Source organism: Chaetomium tenue, assembly GCF_020726465.1.
Source record: "Chaetomium tenue strain MPI-SDFR-AT-0079 chromosome Unknown F5144scaffold_2, whole genome shotgun sequence".
In the NCBI taxonomy this organism is placed as follows: Eukaryota; Fungi; Ascomycota; class Sordariomycetes; order Sordariales; family Chaetomiaceae; genus Chaetomium; species Chaetomium tenue.
The window spans coordinates 4,395,867-4,416,719 of NW_027117330.1; the positions used below are offsets into that span (position 1 = coordinate 4,395,867).

Below are 20,853 nucleotides of genomic sequence, written 5' to 3' on the forward strand. Positions count from 1 at the left end.
CGACTGGATCAGACGGGGGCAAACGGGACGAACTGGGTTGGTTTCGGCGGCGATCTGAAAGGAAACAAAAACAAACGAGAGGATGCGGCGCGTCTGCTGAACGTCCGACTGAGAAACGGGGCGAAAACCGCTGTTGATGTTGGCGACAGAGTTTATTTCATGGCTGGCGCAGGATCGGGAATGACGGATTGTGAAAGTGGGTTAGTTGAGGCTTTGCGCGCGCAACCAGCAACGGCAGGGCAGGAAAAGGAGCTCGAGAGAGGCGCCGTTCCCCTGCCTTCCTTCCCTCCCTGGGGCCTGCCCAGGCTCGGCAGCGGCAGGGGAAGAGGCACCATGCCGCACTTCTTTTCTGCCGCCGTCTCAGAGCTCAGCTGCCCACTTGGAAACTGGGAAAGACCCATTGGTACCGTACGGATGGTGCTGCACACGGAGCATGGTCAGCCGCATAGCAACCAGTTATCCATTTCCATTTGTTCCGATCTGACAAACAAATGCAACACAATCGCCCACCTTTCCCGAGTTGCTGGTTTGGTCGGGATGTTGCATATTCAATTGCAGTCTGCAGAATCTAGGTTAGACTCTGAGACCCTTAAACCCTTAAACCCGGACGGCCCTCAGTGCCTGACAACTCCCGCAGTCTAGTTGCCTATCCCGTCTGTTAGTTAGCGGCCCGGCCCCTAAAAGTTTGATCTGATCGCTGGAAGAAAGCATCTAACCAACGAACTATGACGTGCGTTTGGCGGTGGTTGAGCACTGGTGCCTGAGATTCGCCGTTTGTTCGCACTGTGGGTGCAGGTCGCTCCCAATAAAGATGCGACAAAATTTCAATTTTAGCTCAATCCTGAGCCGCTTTGCCTGCCAACTTTTGCCATCTGACACCAGCTGCTGCTCACCACCAGCAGGCTCGGCGCATCAACCTTCGCATCAATCATTCAATCATCGTCACGGCAAGAGCACTGAACTTTCGCACATCAACCAAAACAAAACGGCCAAGCTTTCACATCAAGTGATTTGCATATATCATTTCAAGATAACATAATCTGCTGCTTTTAATTGCACTTCATCCTGCTTGTGCCGAACGAAAACAACAAAATGGGTGTCGCCAAACGAACAAGAAAATTCGCAACGGCACGTGACCTCCATATACCCTTTTCCAGCAGAGAACAAGAACAGATACTAACACCCGGAACAGGTCAAGCGTATGATCGGGAAAAGGGATGACCGTCGAAAGGAAGATGCCGTCAAGAAGGCCGAGCTGGAGCTGAAGAAGAAGAAGGAGGAGGCCGTCCGTGAAGTGTGCGTCGGCATGCCGCCATGGATGATCATGGCCATGATCAAGGAAGGTCCCTTGTCGCTGACATGTTTGCAGACCCCAGATGCCGTCGTCCATGTTCTTTCAGCACAACACAGCTTTGGTTCCTGTGAGTATTCCGTCTCCAAGTTCTTGTTTTGGAACGGCGCTAACCTCAACTCTCACAGCCTTATCAAGTCCTGGTGGTATGTTGGTCCAGGGTTCACCCGGCGGTTTCATAACCTAACTTGTCCCAGGATACCAACTTTCTCTCGAGGACAGTAGGAGCCAAGCTTCCGCTACTGGAATCGGTAAGTGATCCATCAGTACTGCCCACCGGGAATCTTCGCTGACTCGATCTGCACAGGCGATGGACTGTCTCTATGCATCGGCCAACATCATCATCACATCCTGTGTTATGGCGTGAGTATCCACCTTCACCTCTTGGGGCTCCGTGGGTTTTGACAACCGCCGTACAGTGAATTGGAAAAGCTAGGGCCAAAGTACCGTGTGGCGTTGATGAGTGAGTGCCCTTGAACTAAATAAACTGTGGGTTGAATGCCGCTAAACTGCTGTCTAGTTGCTCGCGATGAGAGGTGGACACGCCTGACTTGCGACCACAAAGGCACATATGCCGACGACGTATGTAACATCCGAGTGCGCCACATCTCCAGGGAGCTCACGGACTAACAAATTTAGTGCATCGTCGACCGCATACAAAAACACCGTATCTACATTGTTGCCAGTATGTCTACGCCCCCCTCTACCATTCTCGGGATCCCTCCTAACTGTGATTTAGCAAACGATCGCGACCTTAAAAGGCGGATCCGTAAGGTCCCTGGTGTTCCCATAATGTCCGTCATGAAAGGCAAATACGCCATCGAGAGGCTCCCCGGGGCTCCAGCTACTTGAGGTGGCCGTCGGCGCCTAGCATAGGACATCAATTCCCAAAAGTCGGCCAAGACGCAGACGGTGGTTTGGCGGAAACCAACGCCAGACCATCATAGACTGCTCTATTCACGAGAAGAGCACAAGCCAAACGCCGGCCGATTTGTCACCCAGGGGTCCGCGCTCAGTGCAGCGCATCCCTTGTTGTGAGATGACGGGTGATGGGGCCCAGTACCCCCGTCCTCGCACTTGGCGATTAGCAGGAAAGGGAGGAGCATGCGCTGTTGATTTGCAGTTGTATGGATGTAGATGGATTGGTCGCATTAGTTAGGTGAAGTCAGGGGGGCATACCGGCGGTTTTCACAGAAACGCGAACCCATAATAGAGCTCCCCGTCAGCTACCGACCCTTAGAGTTGCGTGCGTCATCCCACATCAAAATGGCAATTGCTGGTTTGCTATCGCATATGACTTCGTACCTTATCGGTCCTTCCTGCCAGGAAACGATAAGGGGCGGACATCGCCGGCAGCGCCGGAAGGGCTGCTATCTTCTACCGGCGGTACGCGGCCGCTGGCATGGCCTAGCAGGTATCAAGGCCAAACTAGCGACCTCTTAGGACTTGTAGGTAAGCTATCATAAGCCTGCAGGCTGTGGTGAGACTCGGTTTAACACAGCATTAACAATCCTTTTATATCCGTGCATCTATTTCCCGCGGAGACCACCACACTCAAGCGACGCAATACGACCATACCGGCGTTTCTACAACACTTCCCAGACATACCTGTCTCCTTCCCATAGGCGTAGATGTGACTGGGCGGCTGACATATCGCACCTTCTACAACCCTGGCCTCTTGTCCTCCTTTTCTTTCTTGGTCCCTTTTCCCCCAGGTCTCCTTTCTCTCTTCCCGCCTCATCCCTAGTAATCAGAAGACTCGACATATACTTACATTTGTGGTTATATCAGCGTTTCCATGTTGACCTTTGTCCTTGGCTATGTCTCCATTTTCTACTCAGAATTCCAGTCTGCGACCTAGACTCGCCGAGGCACGTTTCATACTTTACGATGTCCGATAGCACAAGAACAGTACCAGAGCCCACGTCTAAGGTGCTACCCTACCTCCAACAAGAGATCATCACACGGGACGTAACTAAGCGGATAGTTGACTGCCTGAACTCATTCATGGATGGTAAACCCTGGCGTATTCCAATCTCTGTAAGATCACCATATCGACTCCAGCAACCGTCACGAGCCCATTCCGAGCCTCGCCTCCAGAGGGGAGGGGTCGTCACCAGGTTGGCCTTTGTATGGACATCTGACCTCGTGGAAGGACTAGCATGGGACTTACTGCCTGGGGGTAGGACTTGCTAGAGCTAGCGAGTAATGTATCATGCTGTCATTGCGTCAGGGCCCAGACGGGGCGTATGTCAACATTCACGTTTGCAACGGATACATTCTGACGAGACGCCCAGGCTGCGAGGTACGAAACCCGTTTAAGCACCTGGCCATAGCCCCCATTGAGAACCACAACAATGTACTTGGCTGGGGTTACGCTAGGCTTATCTTATATCCCAGCCATGGCCGGGCCCGGGGACGCAATGACATCAAAACATGACTGCCGCGGAGCACGCTCACAACAAAGTGAAGTCATGATATTAGCACCCACACATCCGAGAATGATGCCGATGATGTAAAACGCCACTCAAGACATTCCCTCTCCACCCTCTTATCATTGTCCCCGCATCGAACGACTCGACACGCTGCGGTATCGAGCTTGCCTCACTCATACCCTGACGTACTAACCCCGACCCCCGCTATACCCTCAGCCCATCTATTATCAGAACCAAGGAGTGGCATCTCATTTGCCCTCGGAAGACTGGTAAGTCACCCAAGCAGGGAGTCAGTCGAGGATGACATGGGCATTGACGCAAACGCCGCCCCTTGACCCTCGTCTTTCCCGTCCCCCACGTAGCCGCGAGAGGGCTGGCCATTCTCACCAAGTACCACGAACCCCTTGGCGATTACCCGTTTTCTTGACCATTGACCCGTAGGCGCCCCCGAGACATGACGGTCAAAAGACCGTTGTACATCTGCTCGGGGAGAGGAGCTGATTCCGCTGAATTCCATGCCAGATCACCACGCTTACAATAAGGAATGGCCATCACTGCCACTCTGGGCATCAAAGCACAAGGTCGAGGAGTACGTCAAAAAGATCGGACTCCCCGCGACATTTGTGATACCGGGATCTATAACAACAATTTTATGTCACTCCCCTACCGGCTCTTTTGCACCGGCCTCCAAGAAAACAGTTCCCGGATCTGGCAGGCCCCGTTCCACCCCGATGTAAAACTCCCGTGGCGATCCGGGCCACGACATGGCGGTAAGAGCTCCGTAACAAGTTTCTGGCTTAGGGGACCTGGAGATGAACCCAGAGTTTCGACAACGTGTAATCACATGGATTAATCAATTGGATTCTCGGGTTTCGGCTACTCTTCCTCCGACCCCCGGCAGAACACAGCATGAGAGAGACATGTCGTGGGGAGTGCCGAGGCGTCTGAGAGGTACGGCGGTCTGGTGTGGCGCTGGCCTCCAAAGGACAGGGGATGGGATGCCATTGTGCGTTGGAAAACTCGAGGGTTGGGGATGACTTAGCGTTGGCCTGACTCGACAAGAATGAAGACTCGGAAGCCGGGCGTCTGCTTTCTTTTCAATTACGTACAAATAGGGCCGCTAGTACGGTTTAGGGCAGGCCTGGGCCAATTCGGGTCGCACAACGCATCAGCGCCGAGCCCAACATCTCCGCGGGAAATGCAACATTGCGAACGGTTGTTTATCACGTTCATGAACCGGCCGCTGCAGAGACCCAGACCTCGCCGACTTTTGAAGCCCAGCATACAGGGCGTTGGCCCTCACTTGTTCAGCGGCTCACAAGGCGGCGCTAGTCTAAACGGTATTTCCCCACAAATTTGAACTAAAATTGGCGGATATGCCCCGAATCGTGGGGAAATGGACGCCGAAAGTTTGGGCTCCCCCCAGAACCACCTATCCCCGGGCCGGTTGATCGGATCCCGGAGAGATAACCAGCGGGACGCCACAATTGTCGTTATCACACTCGCTTCGTTGGGACGCTGATCAGTTTCGTCCCCTTTCGTTTCGCCGTTCGCCGAGAATCTTCGTCAAGGGCGCATCTTTCCCTGTAATTAACTAATCAGCTTGGCAATCGACGATCTGATAACGCAGAGACAGGCGGCCGAAAACAGGAGTGGCAGGAAACAAGCATGGCAAAGAACCCAACCAGCACCTCGGATGGCCGCCCGTGTGAGGAGAATGTTGCTGAGCTTGGGGTTCGCAGGATGATGCCTCCCGTTGTCTCCTCCAATTGACCAGCGATGGGCCCTGCCAAGACTTATTGCTAACGAATTTGTCGTCGGATATGAATCCGGAAGGTAATCATCAAGTAACGACAACCTCTAGCTGCAGAGGAGAGGGTCCATTGACCCATTGACCCAGAGGCCCAGTTCCAGTTGATCATCAGAAGTTTTTTTTTTCCTGTGGGGGGAGAAATTGACGCCATCGACACGGACGGTGGCGGGCCGAAAAGCCTTATCTCTTCCGTCTGCCAGCTGCTGATCAGGGTTTGGGTGTAAGTGCCCGGGGGCACAAGGCAAATGACAATGCCGAGCAACCGCAGTTGCCCCTTTCGGACGGATCGAGTTATCAGTTGGAAGGACGCCTCGAAACGCCCGGAAGGGCAAGAACCTTCAACGGTGAAAGCTCTCCGGAAGCGGCGCCAAACGCCGGGGCCCGCCGTATCTTTACTATCGCTTATTACGCTCCTGTGCAACGCTCAGTATCCGGGGCACAGGTACATGTACACTGCTAACAGCCATCCCCGGAACCCACTCCTCTGGTCTGCTGATGATGCATCTGGGTTCTGTGCCTCGTGCGCCGCTTTTGCGTGTTATCGACGGGATCCAGTTTTTTCGTCCTCTTCCACGCCATTCCCCATCCCTGTAGGGCCAGCAGGTCTTTCCTAGCCTACCGAGTTTACCCTGTGAGCTTGCCTCCCTACCCCAAGGCGACACCTGGATGGCGGCTGAGATGGGTTGCATGTTTTGGGCATACCGGACCCCTGGATTCTCTGACAAACTGGTATCCTTTCCGCTCTTTCTTTCTTTGCCCGCGAGCCGAGGTCGGTGACCGATGAAAAGGCCCCCCAATTCCCAATGATTCATTACCAGGTCGGGCCTATTGGGATGAAAGTGCGTGTCCTGATGATTTGCGTAGGCCCTCTCGAAGGCTTTCTTTGGCACCACACGTCTCTTGCGATCATCCCGATTGGACAGCTGAAGCCAAGTTTACCCCCTTGATGAAGCTTTTCTTCCTGGCCTGCTGAGCCCTCAGCTTGTGGATACGGTGGGTTCCTTCCTTCCCTCCCCCCCATGAATGCAGCGGTAACAAAAACGCGGGTGGTGGGGAGAGAGGCCGACTCGTTCGCCTATGTGGGCTCATGGGCTAAACTCGTTCCCTCCTTCAATTGCTACATGGCACAAAACGGTCCCTGTCGGTCGCAAACACAGCGGGGCAAATCTAGGCCCTCGGACACGATGGCATGCAGAGAGATGAGTCTCCATCCCGGCTGCGGCTCGTCATGTGGACAGACGTCTGGCCTTTGGGTCGTCTTGTGCTTGCACCATCGATGACCACACTGAGAGGGGCCGTCCCAACACAATTTGCAAGTTGCGTACTTCCGTCTGTCTGTTAGGTGTCTCGGCTGCCACCCGCCGCCTCGCTTCTGCCTGCCTGCTTGCCTGCTTGCCTGCTTGCCTGCTTGCCTGCCCGCCTTGTTGCGCCCGGCTCATCAATTCTCTTTGCTCTCGTCCGTTCCGTTTATCAGCGTTCCCTCGTCATGCGGCCTGCCCCGCAATCTGTGAGGAACCCCACTAACAGATAAACGCGATCCAGAATTGTACGCCATCTGCGCCGAGCTCGATTGCCCGTTCGTGATATGCGGCACCGGCTACCCGTCAAGGCCCTCGATCGGTTTACTCGATTCATTCGATTTATTCTCACGCCTGCAGACAAGTTCCAATTTCTGTGAAGCTACCTCACCGCCATCCCGCACACAATCATACGCCCTCCCGTGTCCTCGTGCGCACTCCCATCTGCTTGCTGTGCATAGTATTCTCCCGGCAGGTACCTCAGGTAGCCTTTCCCTGCGAAGATAACCCTTGCATCTTGAATCGCTGCACCCGGGCGCCAACCATCACACCACGTTCCAAACAGCTGGGCAAAACCACATCGCTTCGAATAGAGAGCTCATATATACCGACCGGCCCCGACGTTGGAGCCCGAGGAGGAGTGATCCGTTCAAGATTGGCAACTTTTCGGGCAAGAAATACGCCTAAACCACCGCCCCGATGGCGGCCGAACTACATTCGGAGCTCGTCATCAGACCAGTCCCACGGGACATCAGGGGAGTCACCCACGTCAACACCGACGAAAGAAGACACAAGCACTCGCGCTCGTCATACTCGGACGCATCGCCGCTCATGTCTCGGAATAATTCATTAAATTTCCGCCCGGCGAAGCGGTCGATGCCCTCACCAGACAAGACAATTGCCGTCATAAATGCCAGCGGCAGGCAGGCCGCCTCCTTCATCCGGGTGGCCACCGCGGTCGGGTACCATGTCCGGGCGCAACTGAGGAATCTGGAAGGTGTCGTGGCGACCGAAGTGTCCACAAATTCCAATGTGACGGTCCTCCGGGGCGAGCTGTACACCAAGGAGCGCCCGGCCGAGACGGCCAAGGTAGACGTGACGCGGAACGGCCCCATCTCCGGCATCGGCATCAACCACGCCCTGATCTCAGAGCTCTTCAGGGGCGCCCAGCTGGCCTTCATCAACACCACTTTTTACGGGGACGAGCAACACATCGGAGAGGCCTTGGCAGACGCGGCTAAGGCGGCTGGCATTCAGCATTACGTTTACTCGTCCATGCCAGATCACCACGCTTACAATAAGGAATGGCCATCACTACCACTCTGGGCATCGAAGCACAAGGTCGAGGAGTATGTTAAAAAGATCGGACTCCCCGCGACCTTCGTGTATACCGGGATTTACAACAACAATTTCACATCACTCCCCTACCCGCTCTTTTGTACCGACCTCCAAGAAGACGGTTCTTGGATCTGGCAGGCCCCCTTCCACCCCGACGTGAAACTTCCGTGGCTCGACGCCGAGCACGACGTCGGACCGGCCATTCTCCAGATTTTCAAGGACGGCGTGAAGAAGTGGGGAGGCGGCAAGCGCGTTGGTCTGGCATACGAGATGCTCTCACCCAAGGAGGCCTGCGAGGTCTTCTCCCGGGGAGTCGGCCGGCCGGTACGGTACGTCCACGGCCCCATCGAGCTCAAGGTCACCATCCCCGAGGGCTACCGCGCCCAGCTGGAGGCGCTCGAGGCCCTGTTTGGAATGGGCCACGACGATCCCACGAAGCAGCCCCCATACTTTGGCGACGCCGCGCTCGAGGAGAGCTGCCCCAGAGTGGCGCTGGAGCTGTGGGAGGGCCCGCGGGGCCTGGAAGAGTACGCGCGAGAGGTCTTCCCGCTAGAAGAGCAAGCGAATGGCCTGACATGGATGCTGGACGAGGGAGATGATAGGGGCGGTGGCAATCACGCACACCGGAACGGGAACGGTGTCGCCACCGGCCATGCCCCTCACTCGCACGATGTGCACCATCTGAATGGCTATATCACCACCCTCCAACAGGTGACACTCGAATCGGATGGCGAGGAGGAAGACGATGGCCTAGTCATGCGGGGCCTGAAGCGAGACGATGAGGAATGGCTGGCTTGAGCCACCGCGCGGCATCGGGACTCGTTATCGGGCACCGGGTCGATTCTCCGCTCTATCTTTCCACGCCTTTTCGTCGCTATCCGAACCCCTCTCGCCGCCATGGAAGATCATAGCAGCTAAGAAGCACTGGTCCGGGGCGTGACGAACCAAAAAAGAAAAGTAAAAAAAGATGGCCTACGTTATTTCGGCGGGCGATGGCCCGGTACTAGGGAGGGGAGAAAGGGTTAAGTGAATGCTTGGGCTTGTATTTAACATGCATTGCACTCTGTTGTTTTATAGGCGTTCCAGGGCACGCTCGAGGTTGGGTTGGGGGCTGGGGGAAAACAAAAAAAACGTAGCCAAAAGTGGTGCGCGGCAGCATTGATGATGGCGGGAGATGGTGCTCTTCCTCCCCCGAGCGGGTCCGGCTCCTCGGCTGGTTTAGGGGGCTTGAATATGAGATGTTGGCTCGTAAGGGCAATTGCATAGCCAAATATTGTCTTTGCATTCATGTTGTTGCTGTTGCTGTTCTTGACCGGAACGAGATCTTCGTCGTTCAGTTTCCCAGACGTCTGTCCAAGCTGAGGGAGAGGGTCTATCGTGAACCCACAAGCTACCAACAACCCCACTGGTTCATTATGAATTAGATACTAAGCCATGTACATGTACAAGTCTACACACATGCCCCAGACCTCCAGATCCTTTCTATCGAGTCTAATCCCCAGTCATTGCTCCAGCCAGCCCGGCCTCGGCTCACCTCATTGTCGTACACGCGGTTCATTCCTCTCCCACTACACATGATGGAAACTCCCCTCTTTCCCCAACGAACAAACACAATGGCGAGCCTAGAACTTGCCCCTAGCCAAGTTCCCAATCATCTGCTTGCCCGTCAACCACGACGTGCGCCACAGCGTGGGCACATCCAGGGTGCTGGACAGCCCATCCGCGAAACCGAAGAAGAGCATGGGCGGGATCCAGCCGCGCGCGTACTCGAGCGCGAAGCAGCTGTCGGCCATCTTGTACTGCTTGACCGTGCCGCGCCGCAGGTGGTGGATCGACCCGGGCGGGTACACCTCGGGCGCGTACGAGCCGGGCACGTAGGCCGTTTGCGTGCCCGTCAGGATGTGGAAGTAGTCGTCGGCGGTGTGCCGGCCCGTGTGGCCTTCGGTGCCGACGGCGGTGCCGAAGATGATGAGGTATTCGGTGATGCCTGGGAGGAAGGGGAAGGGGCGTTAGTTTTGGGCTGGGGGTTGATTAGGTTGGGAGGGAAACGTACTGGCATGGATGATGTACATGGCGCCCATGGCACCGCCGGCGTTGTTGAACACCCACTCCTCGTCCTGGTTGACGAAGCTCGTCAAGCTGACCTGGCCGGCGAGCTCGTCAACGATGTACTTGACGATGGCCTGGGTGTCATCGCCGTGCTTCTCGATGGCGCGCGAGGACACATCCTGCAGCTGGTCGAGCTTGAAGATGTAGAAGCGCTCCAGGTTCTGGTCCAGGAGGTAGTAGACGGGGGCCAGCACGCCGAGGAGGACGGCCAGGAACTTGAGCCAGCCGCCGATGCCGCCGGAGCAGCAGGACGACTTCTTAGAGCCGGATTTGGGTGCCATTGTGGTGGGCAATGGGGTGGGATGGAGAGTGGGGGATGGGAAGAGAATGGGGAAAATCCAAGAAACAGAAAACAAACGGGGGTTTCTTATGAAGAATTGTGAAATGCGCGTCGTCGCCCAGGCGCGCTGCCCCTGTACCCTTGCAGCAGCAGCTAAGGAAAGCGGTGAGGTGCTGGCACGGCTGGGCAGGGGAAGCCCGCAAATCAGCGGAGTGACACCACTGAAAACCAGCGAATAACAGGCCAAGTCCTTCCCCAAAGAGATGGCTTTGCATGGCAGAATCCAATGCCTGTCTTTTTTTTCTGTTGCTTGCTCGAACGACCCGGATCCCAAGTTGCCGGCATCCTGCCAAGGATCCGCAAATCCCATCCACATCCGCATGCCGCGGCCTCCAGAAAACGCATCGCAGCATCACCACATCAACCTTGACATCCAGGTTACAAACAAACAAACCCCGGAACATCCCGCCCAATCTTGAAATCAGAACACCACATTCAAATCCACTCACCTGCACGAACCAACCACCCACTCAACCCCACCCCCCAAACCTCACCTCAAATCTCATCTCAAACAAAGAAAACCAACCAAAATGACGACAACAACAACAACAACAGCCCCCCCAACCCTCGCCGTACCAGGCCAACTCCTCGGTCCCGCATCACGCTACCAGCCCGGGCCCGGCACGCACCTGCACAACGCCAACCTGTACGCCTCGCTGCTAGGGCACGTGCACATCACCCAGCCCGCCCAACAACCACAACAACGCCAGCGCGCCCCCGGCCCCGCCAAGCGCCTGACCAAGATCACCCCGGCGCCGGCACCGGCGCCCACGCCGCCCGCCGAGCTGCCGACGATCTCGGTGGCGGTCGCGGAGGTGCGCTCGTCCCGGGTTCCTGCCGCGGGGGCGGGGGCTGGCGCAGCTGTTGCGAGTGGGGGAGGAGGAGGAGAGCGCAAGAAGCGGGAGGTGCTGCCCGAGGTGGGCAACGTGGTGCTGTGTCGGGTGGTGCGCATCACGCCGCGGCAGGCGGTGGTGGCGATCCTGGTGTGCGGCGACTCGGTGCTCGAGGCCGAGTGGCAGGGCCTGATCCGTGTGCAGGACGTGCGCGCGACGGAGAAGGATCGGGTGCGGATTTATGAGAGCTTTCGGCCGGGGGATGTGGTCAGGGCGGAGGTGGTGAGTTCTCTTTTTTTCTTCTTTCCCCCTTTCTTTCTCTCTTGTTCCTGAGTTGGGGGATAGGTTGGGTGGGGGATAGTGCTGACTTTAGTGGTGGGGGTAGATTTCGCTGGGTGATCAGGCGAATTATTACCTGTCAACGACGAGGAATGAGTTGGGGGTGGTGTTGGCTGTGAGCGAGGCAGGGAATACGATGCAGCCGGTCAGTTGGAAGGAGTTTCGGGATCCGGAGACGGGGGCCATGGAGTTGAGGAAGGTCGCGCAGCCACAGCCGCAGTGAGTTGGACTACGCTGCGTTGGATTTGAGCAGTTATGCTTCACATATGCCGAACGCGATGATACTCGGATAAGCTGTTGCGACAAACGAACGACAGCTGGGTGTCCACAGCCCTAGCATCACCCCAATACCCCAACTATTGATGGGCCGCAGCCAAACACGGCTGCATTTTGCCAAACATCAAGATTCTTGGTGGGGCTTTTGATATCTCCGGCTTGATCTACGGGAGCTATGCCGTCTATCTGTGGGCCGGAGGAATCACGCAGTCATAATTACTGACGGAAGCGGACATCCGAATGGCTTTGGGACTGCTTGCTCTGAACAGAGAGATGATGAAATAGTTTGGGCAAGATGGTACTCGTGTAACGGCAGCGCCCGGCCCGGTGCATGACGAGCACACGCTTGCCATAGTGTGGCCCAATTTCTGGGTTCATGGCCCGGGACCAGATCTTCCAGGCCAATCAACGGGATGACGGCACTTGCGGCTCTCTTTTCTTTCGTGATAATACCACGTGTGAACCAGTAATTCAGGGTATTTTTCCCTGTCCCGGGTTTCGATGTGGTGCGTGTCCTCGGTATTCGATGTCGATCGTGGGGCTTGGCCATGCAGAAACAATGCGAGACGTCAGAGCAAATCGATGGACCCCTGAAAGCCAAGCATTCTGGCCAAGAACCAGCCACCCCTCCTTCGAGCCACCAGTAACACTTCCAGCCCCTTCCAGCCTTTTGACTGAGACAACACAACCAACAAACAAAGACGCCGCTGGCGCCTAACAGTGAAATTTTGTTGGCACTCGACGACGACGCCGGATCGCGGCTAGAACGATAAAGAACAATACCATCGTTATTTTCCTGAGCGATGACGGCAATCACAGCCATGACTGTCGCTAGCCCCGGTACCTTGCGGGCTGCACCAACGCAGACCCCCTGCTGCCCTAACTGCGGCTTCGGTGCCGATTTGCCGCCCTTCGAAGAGACCCAAACCGCTCTCCTCGATGCCCAGAAGCATATATCCGACTTGCAAGCCCAAGTCCGTCTGCTCAACCAAAAGGCCTCGGCCGCCGTCGACCGCTGGGCCGACTACGAAGACGAGCTCGCCAAACTTCGAGCCCAACTCGACACCCGCCCACAGACACCCACCGCGTCAGCAGCAACAGCGGCCCAACAACAGCAAACACAAAAACAAACCTCCCTCCCGACACCGCCCAGCTCAGCAGCCGGCCTGCCGTCCCCCTCCCCATCGCGGGCCTCCTTCCTCACCACCAGCGCCGCAACCCGCATCTCCGCCCTGCTCACCCGCAAATCCCCACCCGCCCCAGTCGCAGCAACACCAGCACCAGCACCAGCACCAACACTCCCGCCCACCCTGCGGCCGCTGACGAACATTCCCCAACAATCAACAACAACCCGCCCAGCGCCAGCACCAAGCCCCATCCCCTCCCTCCCCTCCTCCGCCTCCTACCCCCCACACCACCACCCCAACGCCCCCCCCCTCCCTGCCCCCCTCAGCCCAACTCACCCCCTCCGACCTCCTCTCCGCCCTCTCGCGCGAACAGGCCCTCCGCGCCGAAGCGGAAGGCCGGCTCAGCGAGACCAGCCGCGAGGTGGAGGAGCTCAGCGCCAGCCTGTTCGAGCAGGCCAACGAGATGGTGGCAGCGGAGCGGCGGGCGCGGGCGCGCCTGGAGCAGCGGGTCGGGGAGTTGGAGCGGCGGGAGGGGGATAAGAGGCGGAGGCTGGAGAGGTTGGAGAGGGCGGTGGGGAGGATTGAGAGGGTGAGGGGGGTGTTGGGGGAGTTGGAGGGGTTGGAGGGGGTTGTGGGTGGTAATGTTGGGAGTGGGAGGGGGAGTGGGGAGGGGGGGAGGTGATGGGTTGGGATGGTGGTTGGAAGAGGGTCGATCGATTTAACGAGGGGATGGGGGAAAGGAGAAGGGTATGTCAGATATGACTAATGAGTGAGCCCATGTGTGTTGGGGTATATTGTATATTTTGAGCAATGGGCAGGCATGGGATACGGCATAGGGAACGGGGGCATTGGGAGTTCACAGGCCTGCATGGTTCGGACACTGGTTGGGCAATTTGTTTATTCGTTTTGATATGGCAACGCCGTTTGAATGGTGACCACAAGGCGCACCGACGCTGTTCACTCCTCTTGAATGCGTTCAGTCATGTCGAGCATGCTCATCATCGCCCCAGTCGGCATGAGACTTTGGACCCTTACTCACCAACCCATGGATAGGGCTAGGCGCTTCTCGGCTTACGAAGAAGAGCACAAGAGATGGTGCCACTACGCACTCGCCGCTGCGGTTTGCCTCTCTTCCGCCGTTACTGAATCACTAGCCGGCTCCGGCTTAGGGGCTGCCTCTGTTGTTTTGGCGTCCCCCGCCGGCTTGCTCTCGCTCGTGAGCTTGTCTTCTTGGGGATCACTGCCCTTAGCTGCCGGTTTGCTCGTTTCATTCGCCTCTGCTGGCGAACTCGCCGCGTCACCAACCTTGGCCTTGGCCTGTTCTGTGTTCGGGTTATTCCACAAATCCAGCATGCGATCTACCTTGGGGCCCCAAACATCCTCTCCCTGGAACAACTCGTTGTACTCCAGGCAGTTTTCGCCGCCGATCGCAAACTGCCCCTGCCGCGTACGGCTCAGCTCGGCCATCATGGCGCCGCACCCAAGCATCTCTCCCAGGTCATGGCACAGACTCCGCACGTAGAAGCCCGACGTGACCGTCATCCTGATCCTGGCCGCCGCCGGGCCCTTGCCTTCCCACGGTGGCGGTGTATCCGCCGAGGGCGGCGGGGGTACTAGATTCGACCCCTTGCCCTTGGGCGGCAGCTGCCCCAGAGCGCCCGACATCATGGGCTCGGCGCCGCCCTTGTTGGTCTTCTTGCGCTTAGCCGGCGGTGCCGGTGGCTCGTCGCTGACCAGGCTGTCGACGCGCGCCTCCGCCTCGCGCTTCTTGCTGTTGTACTCAGCTAGAGCCTTGTCCTCCTCCTCTTGCTGCTCAGGGGTGAGCCTTCTGGACACCCCCTCCTCTGTCGCGGCCGCCTGGCGTTTCGCAACCCGCCACACCGAATCCACCAGGTTCTTCTCGGCCTGCTCAGCTTCTTCTGTCGGCCACCGGTGGTTGTGCGAGCCCGGCTCGTACCATTCGACGAGATCCAGCTCGGCGACTTCGACCTCTCGCGTCTCGATCTCGCGCGGAATCGGTTTGCCCTCGCGGGCGTACTCGTAGAGCGGTTTCCCTTGCATCTTAAGCGCCGAATAGAGCGGAGGCATCTGTTTGATCTTGCCGCGGAAGCTTTCGAGGGCTTTCTCGGTAGCTTGGCGAGTGACGTCGTCGTAGTTGCCCTTTTTTATGACGCGGCCCGTACGATCGTAGGTGTCGGTGCTAGCGCCAAAGAGGACGACCGTCTCGTAGGTTTTTTTGCACTCGAGAAAATTTTGGAGGGACTTGGTGCCCTTACCGACGCCAAGGATTAGCACGCCCGTGGCGAGCGGGTCGAGGGTGCCCCCGTGACCCATCTTGACTTGGAGGGCTCGCTTTGCCCTGCTGCGCCGGTGTTTCTGGTAGCGGGACTCCGCGTCGCGCAAGGCTTGCTCTTGTTTAAGGAGGGACGCGAAGAGGGCGGATGGGTTGAATTGATGCTGGCAATCGCGGATAACCTGAGCAGAGCTCATGCCAACGGGCTTGTTAATGGCTACTTCAAGTCAGCAAAGAAAGGCACCAGCGCAACGCTCCGAGAGAGTACACACCGAAAACGCCGTCAACAATCTTGTCGGTGACCATTTTGGCAATTCGAGAAAACCTCATAAGGCGAGGTTGAGGAAATAGGGATCATCAAAGTCCGCGAATTAGGAGGTTTGAACCAATTCAGTTTGCATTGGTTAAGGTGGAAGTCGTGAAAGGAATACTGGCGCAATCAGATGTCTCCGCCGGATTCTTGAGCATGCGACGGCGAAATTTATTTTATTAGGCAAGAGAGGTTCCAGAACATGGATGGGCCTTGTGGTGTCTGGCTGCGTACCCCACCCACCGCATCAGCCAAAAGAGCTCGCGCAGAGGGTGCGTTATCGATTGCGGGGGGTGACCCACTTGCCGGGGTCTCGGCTAATACGCAATGTTCAAGGTGAGGAATGGTTTGAACTCGAAAGACGAGAAGAAAGAAAAAAGGCAAGATATGTATAATTAATTAGATACAGAAAGCGATGCTGGGCTGTCTGAATAAAAGCGTTAGTTTACTTTCGACAGATTTCAGTCGTTATATCAATCCCCCGCTCTTAAGCCAACCCCACTTTCTTGAGTTCGCGTTGGTCGCGTTAGCGGCGTGCCTTCCGCCGCGTAACTAAAGAGCCGGCATATGTGAATCGTTTCCCTGGAACATTGAAATCCATTGTACCTGTGTTCCTCGACCAACCCCCAGAGTCGACCCCATCTCTTTATTTTGACCTCGCTAGAACACCTACATCATATTATCAGCCCGATGAAATGCGGTTTGTGGACTTGCAAACCCGCGATTAAATTACATTAACTAGTTGCCAATCGCTCCCATGGCAGGTCGACCTAGACGGCGAAGGGCCTCGTCGGCCTCGACTCCCGCAGACGCCGACCCAACCCAGATCCGCTGGGCGAAGGAATCCTCGATCCTAAAACCGACACCGCGGGACTTACCAGATAACGACTGGCCCTGCTATGTCCTGACAGACGCGACCATCTACCAAAAAGATGGCAGGACGCTGGGCAACCCGCTCCTAGTTCATCTCCAAGGACCTCTGATCGTTCGCGGCCTCCTCGAAGTGGACGAGGATAAGCTTGTGCCCAACCGTGAGCCTGTTGGTCTATCTTTTATTGATAACGTATCCTAACTTGACCTAGTCGTCCGCTCGAGCGTGCGAACTGCGCATATCGAGATCCCGCACTCCGAACGATACTCGATCGGGGACGGCCCGCTCGTCCTTTGGGTCTCGGGCCCCGCCGGTTGGTTCGAGATCCGGCCATCTACCACCTACCAACGTATGTACGACCAGGTTCGCGAGGCCATAACACTATATTACAGCGCTTTCGAGGTCTACGAAACGTATGTTGCGGCGTGTGCCAGCAAGAAGAAGACAAGGAGGCCGCGGCCGCCGAGCTTGGACGACATCTTTCTCAAATACGCCGTCAGGGCCGGGGACGGTATAGTGCGCCATGAGGTCGAAGCCCTATACAACAAATGGGCCGAGTTCCTAATTGCCCACTTCGATAAAGAGTTTGATCTGGACTGGAACGTAACATTATTCGCTAAGTGGCTACGTAGCTCACACCCCGTATGCGCAACATTCTGCTCGTGCAATACAATCCAGCTAACAATGTACAGGATATACAGAAGAAACTCACCGATATTGCGAACGGCGTTGTTCCTCCCTCGACCCTTCCAGAGCCCCAAGAATCCATCGACGATAAGGCGACTCATAGCCGAAGGAGCAGGTCGGCGGGGGCAAGTAGTCGAAACAGCGAAGCCCGAGACGACCCACCGGGCCGTCCAATGCCACAGGCGAATCCCGAAAAACCCAGGGTCAAACTGAGCGAAACTCCTATACCGTTGCCAGAGAGATATCGGCAGTCCACCCAGCCAGCGCGTTCGGAGCCGTCCCCGGGGCGTATCGGAACATCCGCCAAGAGTGATGCGGCGAGAGAGACGCCCAGGGCCAATACTCCAAGGGAGACCCCCAAAGCCGATACGCCGAAAGAGACGCCTAGGGCTGACACGCCGGGAGACATACCCATACCCGACGCCGACTCCGAAACCCCCGTTGACAGGCTACTGGGAGCCCTCAGCGAGGTTGCGGCAGAGGCGAATATCAGCAACGCAGCACCTTCCAGGGTGAATTCGGCTGTGTTTTTCAAGTGTAAAATCCGGCACTATAGTGGTGCCAAGGACATTCTTGCATACTACGCCAAGGAACTCCTCGAACGCCTGGGCGATGAGTGGAAGGGTAGCCCATGGTATCGCTGGTTGGAAGAGGCTTCCAAACGGCCGTGGGAGCCGTCGTCGGAGCAGACCGAGCCGGACAAAATTCCTGCGCAGACCTTCCGGCGGGTGAAGATGGGTCCTAAACAACAAGGCTCGTCGACAAAACCAGCTACCCAGCTACCCCCGGACCCGGACATTAGTCTCAAAATCAGGGCTAAAAGTGCTGCACAAGAGGAGAGCGAGTCGGAGGACGAGTTCGCCGACCTCCGTGCACTGCCGCAGCGCAACCGTAGGTCTGGCAAAGGGGCAACACTACGCCTAGCCACAAGTTCCAAGAAGAGGCCGCATTCCGAGCTTGACGACCAAGCTAGCGGAAATCGCCGGGGTAGAAAATCGGCCAAGATCAGTCATCATGTCAGTGATGACGACGAGCCAGACGATGCCGATAATACAAGTGACGAGGACGTTGCCTCCAGCCAAGAGACAATCGTCGGATCGCGTTTGCCTCTGCCCGAGGGTGCAGTCCGCGTCGTCGTGCACGCGGAGCACCTCCCTACAACGTCACCCAGCGGACCCGACGGCACTTGGACGTGCAGCGAAGAAGGCTGCACCTATGTCGTCAGGTCGGCCGACGAGCAGGATGCGCAGGAGCTAATTCAGGATCATTTCCGGGACCACGAGGTGCAGGCTGAGAAGATCAACCTGGCGGTCAAAGAGAGTCGTGGCCACATGCCCATCAAGTACGCCTACTTCCCCCCAATTCTTCTCATCGTCTACATGCACCCCAGACGTACATGATGCCAAGATGGCATATGTACCGGCTACAAGTTGGCGCACAGCCCGATCTCCTCCATGATCTGAGCTGTGGTCGGCCGAGTCCACTTACAATGCACCCCACAAAACTCGCTGCCTCGACAACTTTGATACTAATCATCAACAGTCACCTTCTCAACAAGATTCAAGCACTCGGCAAGGCCGCTCTCTTCGGAAAACGAGATACTGTGGACGACCAACCTGCCCCGGCGCCTGTCAAGCGGAAATTGATTGTTTGAGAGCGGAAGGGGGAGGACGCTGGCCGAGTCTGGCCCTTGCGTTGGCTGGGTTTTCTTTTTGTTTTGAGTTGTGTATGACCACTATACCCGTGCATTTATATAGCGGAGGATACATGATTAAGCTGGTTGGCCGGGTCCGGCGTTTGTGGTTCGGTGGTTTGGTGGGCTAAGTGGCTATTCTAGGGACGGGGTGGGCTACGTGTGAGCGGCGAGCCTGTCCCAGAAACCAAGGAGCTAGATTCCTATCTAGCTAAACACACTGCGGCTAATTTCCCCAAGATGGCGGCGCGTCTTGTGTCTCGTGATTCCTTACGGCTTCGAGAACGACATGACAGCATATCGGAATGTCCCGTTCGCATAACCCCTCCTCATGGCCCGGAAGGCTTGTAGGAAGGCAATGCCATCTCGCCCTTGGCTGAAGGCGAATGCCCACAGCGAAGGGTTTTGTACGAGCGACCACGAGATATCCCTACAACTGTTAGCGCTAGGGTCCTCGCATGAACTCGCCAGAGCACCTACCACGTCTTGCTGACATCCTTGCTGATGTCCTTGGGGCCGCCCAATACCTTCAGCCCAGCACCCGTAGCGAAGTCCACATACCCTTGTTTCGTGCAGAGCGGCGGGGTGAGCATGCCGTCTAAATGACATCAGAAACCACCAGACCACGAACAAAACTAGGGAGAGTGGAAGAGAACAGACCTTCGATCGGCTTGATATCCGCGTCGAACACACTCTCGGCAAGGTCTTCGGCCTTGAACCAGTCCGCCAGCACCAGTTTCCCGCCCGACCGGAGCAGCTTGTGCGAGTTCTGGAAGAAGAGCGCCTTGTTGGGGAAATGCGATAGCGCCTCGCTAATCCAGACAACGTCGAAGCCCCCCTCACCACCGTCGCCTCCCGGGGCGAAGTACTCGCCCATCTTTTCCGCATCCAGCTCAACAAACCGCACCTGCCCGCCCTTGTCACCGACGGCAATGAAGCCCTCGTCACCGTTGGCATCCCCACTAGCACCAGCACCATCAGCAGCACCGGCCCCTTCGGCCTTGCTCAACCTCGTCGCCATCTCCACCTGCTTGCCCGAGATAGTCAGCCCCGTCACAACCGCGCCCAACTCGCGCGCCAGATACCGCGCCGTACCACCAACACCACAACCGACATCCAGAATACGCAGCGGCGCCCCGCCCACCTCCTGCTCCTTCGCAGCAGGGCCTGTCCCCTCTAACGCAGTACCTCCCGCCGTCGTAGTCGTCGCCACCCCATGATTACCCCCAGCAAACTCCCCGGCACCAGGCATCTCCCCAACAGCCAACAACAACCTAATCAGATTCAGCTGCGCCGTCTCCTTGGAATCGGATGCCTTGGACGCCGCCGTCGGCCAGTAGCCGTGGTGGATGTGCTCGCCCCACAGGCTGAGGTAGTAGTCGCTGGCCAGGTCGTAGTGCAGCTTGATGCGGTCTTTGAGGGCTTGCATGGTGGTGTGGGCGAGGCCGAGGGGGGTGTCGTATTGTGTGCTGAGGGGGGTGGGGGTGTCGGTGGTGGTGGTGGTGGACATGTTGGGCTGGTGGTGTTGGGTTGGGTTGTTGGAGTGGGTTGTTGTGGTGGTTGGATTGATTGGAACTCTGTGGTGGGTTTGTGGTGGTTGTGGTTGTGGTTGTGGTTGTAGTCGTGGTTGTGGTTGCGGTATATGCACGATGAGGTTGTAAACTCAATTGAAGCGGCACGGTATGGAGGGAAGTGAGGAGAATGGTTACGGAAACTCAGGGCACTCGCTTATCATGCGGT

At 56.9% G+C, this 20,853-nt stretch overlaps 9 protein-coding genes across 9 annotated transcripts; 6 read left to right on the plus strand and 3 right to left on the minus strand.

Annotated features, from left to right (window-relative positions):
- Positions 1 to 820: 820 nt before the first annotated feature.
- F5144DRAFT_564151 (Fcf1-domain-containing protein) lies at positions 821 to 2,602 on the plus strand. The gene is made up of 10 exons (XM_066788415.1): positions 821 to 1,128; positions 1,193 to 1,296; positions 1,370 to 1,421; positions 1,480 to 1,497; positions 1,549 to 1,602; positions 1,659 to 1,714; positions 1,771 to 1,814; positions 1,872 to 1,933; positions 1,991 to 2,036; positions 2,091 to 2,602. Exons 1-10 carry the CDS (start codon positions 1,093 to 1,095, stop codon positions 2,201 to 2,203), a joined length of 585 nt encoding a protein of 194 aa, XP_066647162.1. The 5' UTR covers positions 821 to 1,092; the 3' UTR covers positions 2,204 to 2,602.
- A 1,118-nt stretch (positions 2,603 to 3,720) lies between these two features.
- On the plus strand, positions 3,721 to 4,855 carry F5144DRAFT_564154 (uncharacterized protein). Its single transcript, XM_066788416.1, has one exon. The coding sequence runs from the start codon at positions 4,302 to 4,304 to the stop codon at positions 4,521 to 4,523; it is 222 nt and encodes a 73-aa protein (XP_066647163.1). The 5' UTR covers positions 3,721 to 4,301; the 3' UTR covers positions 4,524 to 4,855.
- A 2,368-nt stretch (positions 4,856 to 7,223) lies between these two features.
- Positions 7,224 to 9,136, plus strand: F5144DRAFT_139933 (NmrA-like family-domain-containing protein). Its single transcript, XM_066782383.1, has one exon. It carries the CDS (start codon positions 7,597 to 7,599, stop codon positions 9,031 to 9,033), a length of 1,437 nt encoding a protein of 478 aa, XP_066647164.1. The 5' UTR covers positions 7,224 to 7,596; the 3' UTR covers positions 9,034 to 9,136.
- A 721-nt stretch (positions 9,137 to 9,857) lies between these two features.
- F5144DRAFT_484407 (ERG2/sigma1 receptor-like protein) lies at positions 9,858 to 10,625 on the minus strand (the record flags this gene model as incomplete). The annotated part of the gene is made up of 2 exons (XM_066785440.1): positions 9,858 to 10,222; positions 10,289 to 10,625. The coding sequence occupies 2 exons, from the start codon at positions 10,623 to 10,625 to the stop codon at positions 9,858 to 9,860; spliced, it is 702 nt and encodes a 233-aa protein (XP_066647165.1).
- Positions 10,626 to 10,934: 309 nt separating this feature from the next.
- On the plus strand, positions 10,935 to 12,207 carry F5144DRAFT_139893 (uncharacterized protein). The gene is made up of 2 exons (XM_066782382.1): positions 10,935 to 11,799; positions 11,903 to 12,207. The coding sequence occupies exons 1-2, from the start codon at positions 11,215 to 11,217 to the stop codon at positions 12,077 to 12,079; spliced, it is 762 nt and encodes a 253-aa protein (XP_066647166.1). The 5' UTR covers positions 10,935 to 11,214; the 3' UTR covers positions 12,080 to 12,207.
- Positions 12,208 to 12,953: 746 nt separating this feature from the next.
- F5144DRAFT_643039 (uncharacterized protein) lies at positions 12,954 to 14,336 on the plus strand (the record flags this gene model as incomplete). The annotated part of the gene is made up of 2 exons (XM_066792806.1): positions 12,954 to 13,394; positions 13,492 to 14,336. 2 exons carry the CDS (start codon positions 12,954 to 12,956, stop codon positions 13,939 to 13,941), a joined length of 891 nt encoding a protein of 296 aa, XP_066647167.1. The 3' UTR covers positions 13,942 to 14,336.
- F5144DRAFT_564163 (pseudouridine synthase) lies at positions 14,208 to 16,203 on the minus strand. Its single transcript, XM_066788417.1, has 2 exons — positions 15,825 to 16,203; positions 14,208 to 15,769 (listed from the first exon to the last, which is right to left on the minus strand). Exons 1-2 carry the CDS (start codon positions 15,880 to 15,882, stop codon positions 14,361 to 14,363), a joined length of 1,467 nt encoding a protein of 488 aa, XP_066647168.1. The 5' UTR covers positions 15,883 to 16,203; the 3' UTR covers positions 14,208 to 14,360.
- A 416-nt stretch (positions 16,204 to 16,619) lies between these two features.
- F5144DRAFT_643045 (uncharacterized protein) lies at positions 16,620 to 18,900 on the plus strand (the record flags this gene model as incomplete). The annotated part of the gene is made up of 3 exons (XM_066792807.1): positions 16,620 to 16,893; positions 16,945 to 17,375; positions 17,426 to 18,900. 3 exons carry the CDS (start codon positions 16,620 to 16,622, stop codon positions 18,818 to 18,820), a joined length of 2,100 nt encoding a protein of 699 aa, XP_066647169.1. The 3' UTR covers positions 18,821 to 18,900.
- A 483-nt stretch (positions 18,901 to 19,383) lies between these two features.
- Positions 19,384 to 20,671, minus strand: F5144DRAFT_627615 (S-adenosyl-L-methionine-dependent methyltransferase; the record flags this gene model as incomplete). Its single annotated transcript, XM_066792300.1, has 3 exons — positions 19,774 to 20,671; positions 19,594 to 19,711; positions 19,384 to 19,543 (listed from the first exon to the last, which is right to left on the minus strand). Exons 1-3 carry the CDS (start codon positions 20,621 to 20,623, stop codon positions 19,384 to 19,386), a joined length of 1,128 nt encoding a protein of 375 aa, XP_066647170.1. The 5' UTR covers positions 20,624 to 20,671.
- Positions 20,672 to 20,853: the final 182 nt, after the last annotated feature.

Excerpts from the sequence above, each read along its gene's own strand:
- F5144DRAFT_564151 (XM_066788415.1), top strand. The coding sequence starts at position 1,093 with ATGGGTGTCGCCAAACGAACAAGAAAATTCGCAACG. Across the intron at positions 1,297-1,369 it reads GAGGAGGCCGTCCGTGAAGT|ACCCCAGATGCCGTCGTCCA; the intron begins GTGCGTCGGCAT and ends ACATGTTTGCAG. Across the intron at positions 1,715-1,770 it reads ATCACATCCTGTGTTATGGC|TGAATTGGAAAAGCTAGGGC; the intron begins GTGAGTATCCAC and ends ACCGCCGTACAG.
- F5144DRAFT_564154 (XM_066788416.1), top strand. The coding sequence starts at position 4,302 with ATGCCAGATCACCACGCTTACAATAAGGAATGGCCATCACTGCCACTC.
- F5144DRAFT_139933 (XM_066782383.1), top strand. The coding sequence starts at position 7,597 with ATGGCGGCCGAACTACATTCGGAGCTCGTCATCAGACCAGTCCCACGG.
- F5144DRAFT_139893 (XM_066782382.1), top strand. The coding sequence starts at position 11,215 with ATGACGACAACAACAACAACAACAGCCCCCCCAACCCTCGCCGTACCA. Across the intron at positions 11,800-11,902 it reads ATGTGGTCAGGGCGGAGGTG|ATTTCGCTGGGTGATCAGGC; the intron begins GTGAGTTCTCTT and ends TGGTGGGGGTAG.
- F5144DRAFT_564163 (XM_066788417.1), bottom strand. The coding sequence starts at position 15,882 with ATGAGGTTTTCTCGAATTGCCAAAATGGTCACCGACAAGATTGTTGAC. Across the intron at positions 15,770-15,824 it reads GATTGTTGACGGCGTTTTCG|CCATTAACAAGCCCGTTGGC; the intron begins GTGTGTACTCTC and ends GACTTGAAGTAG.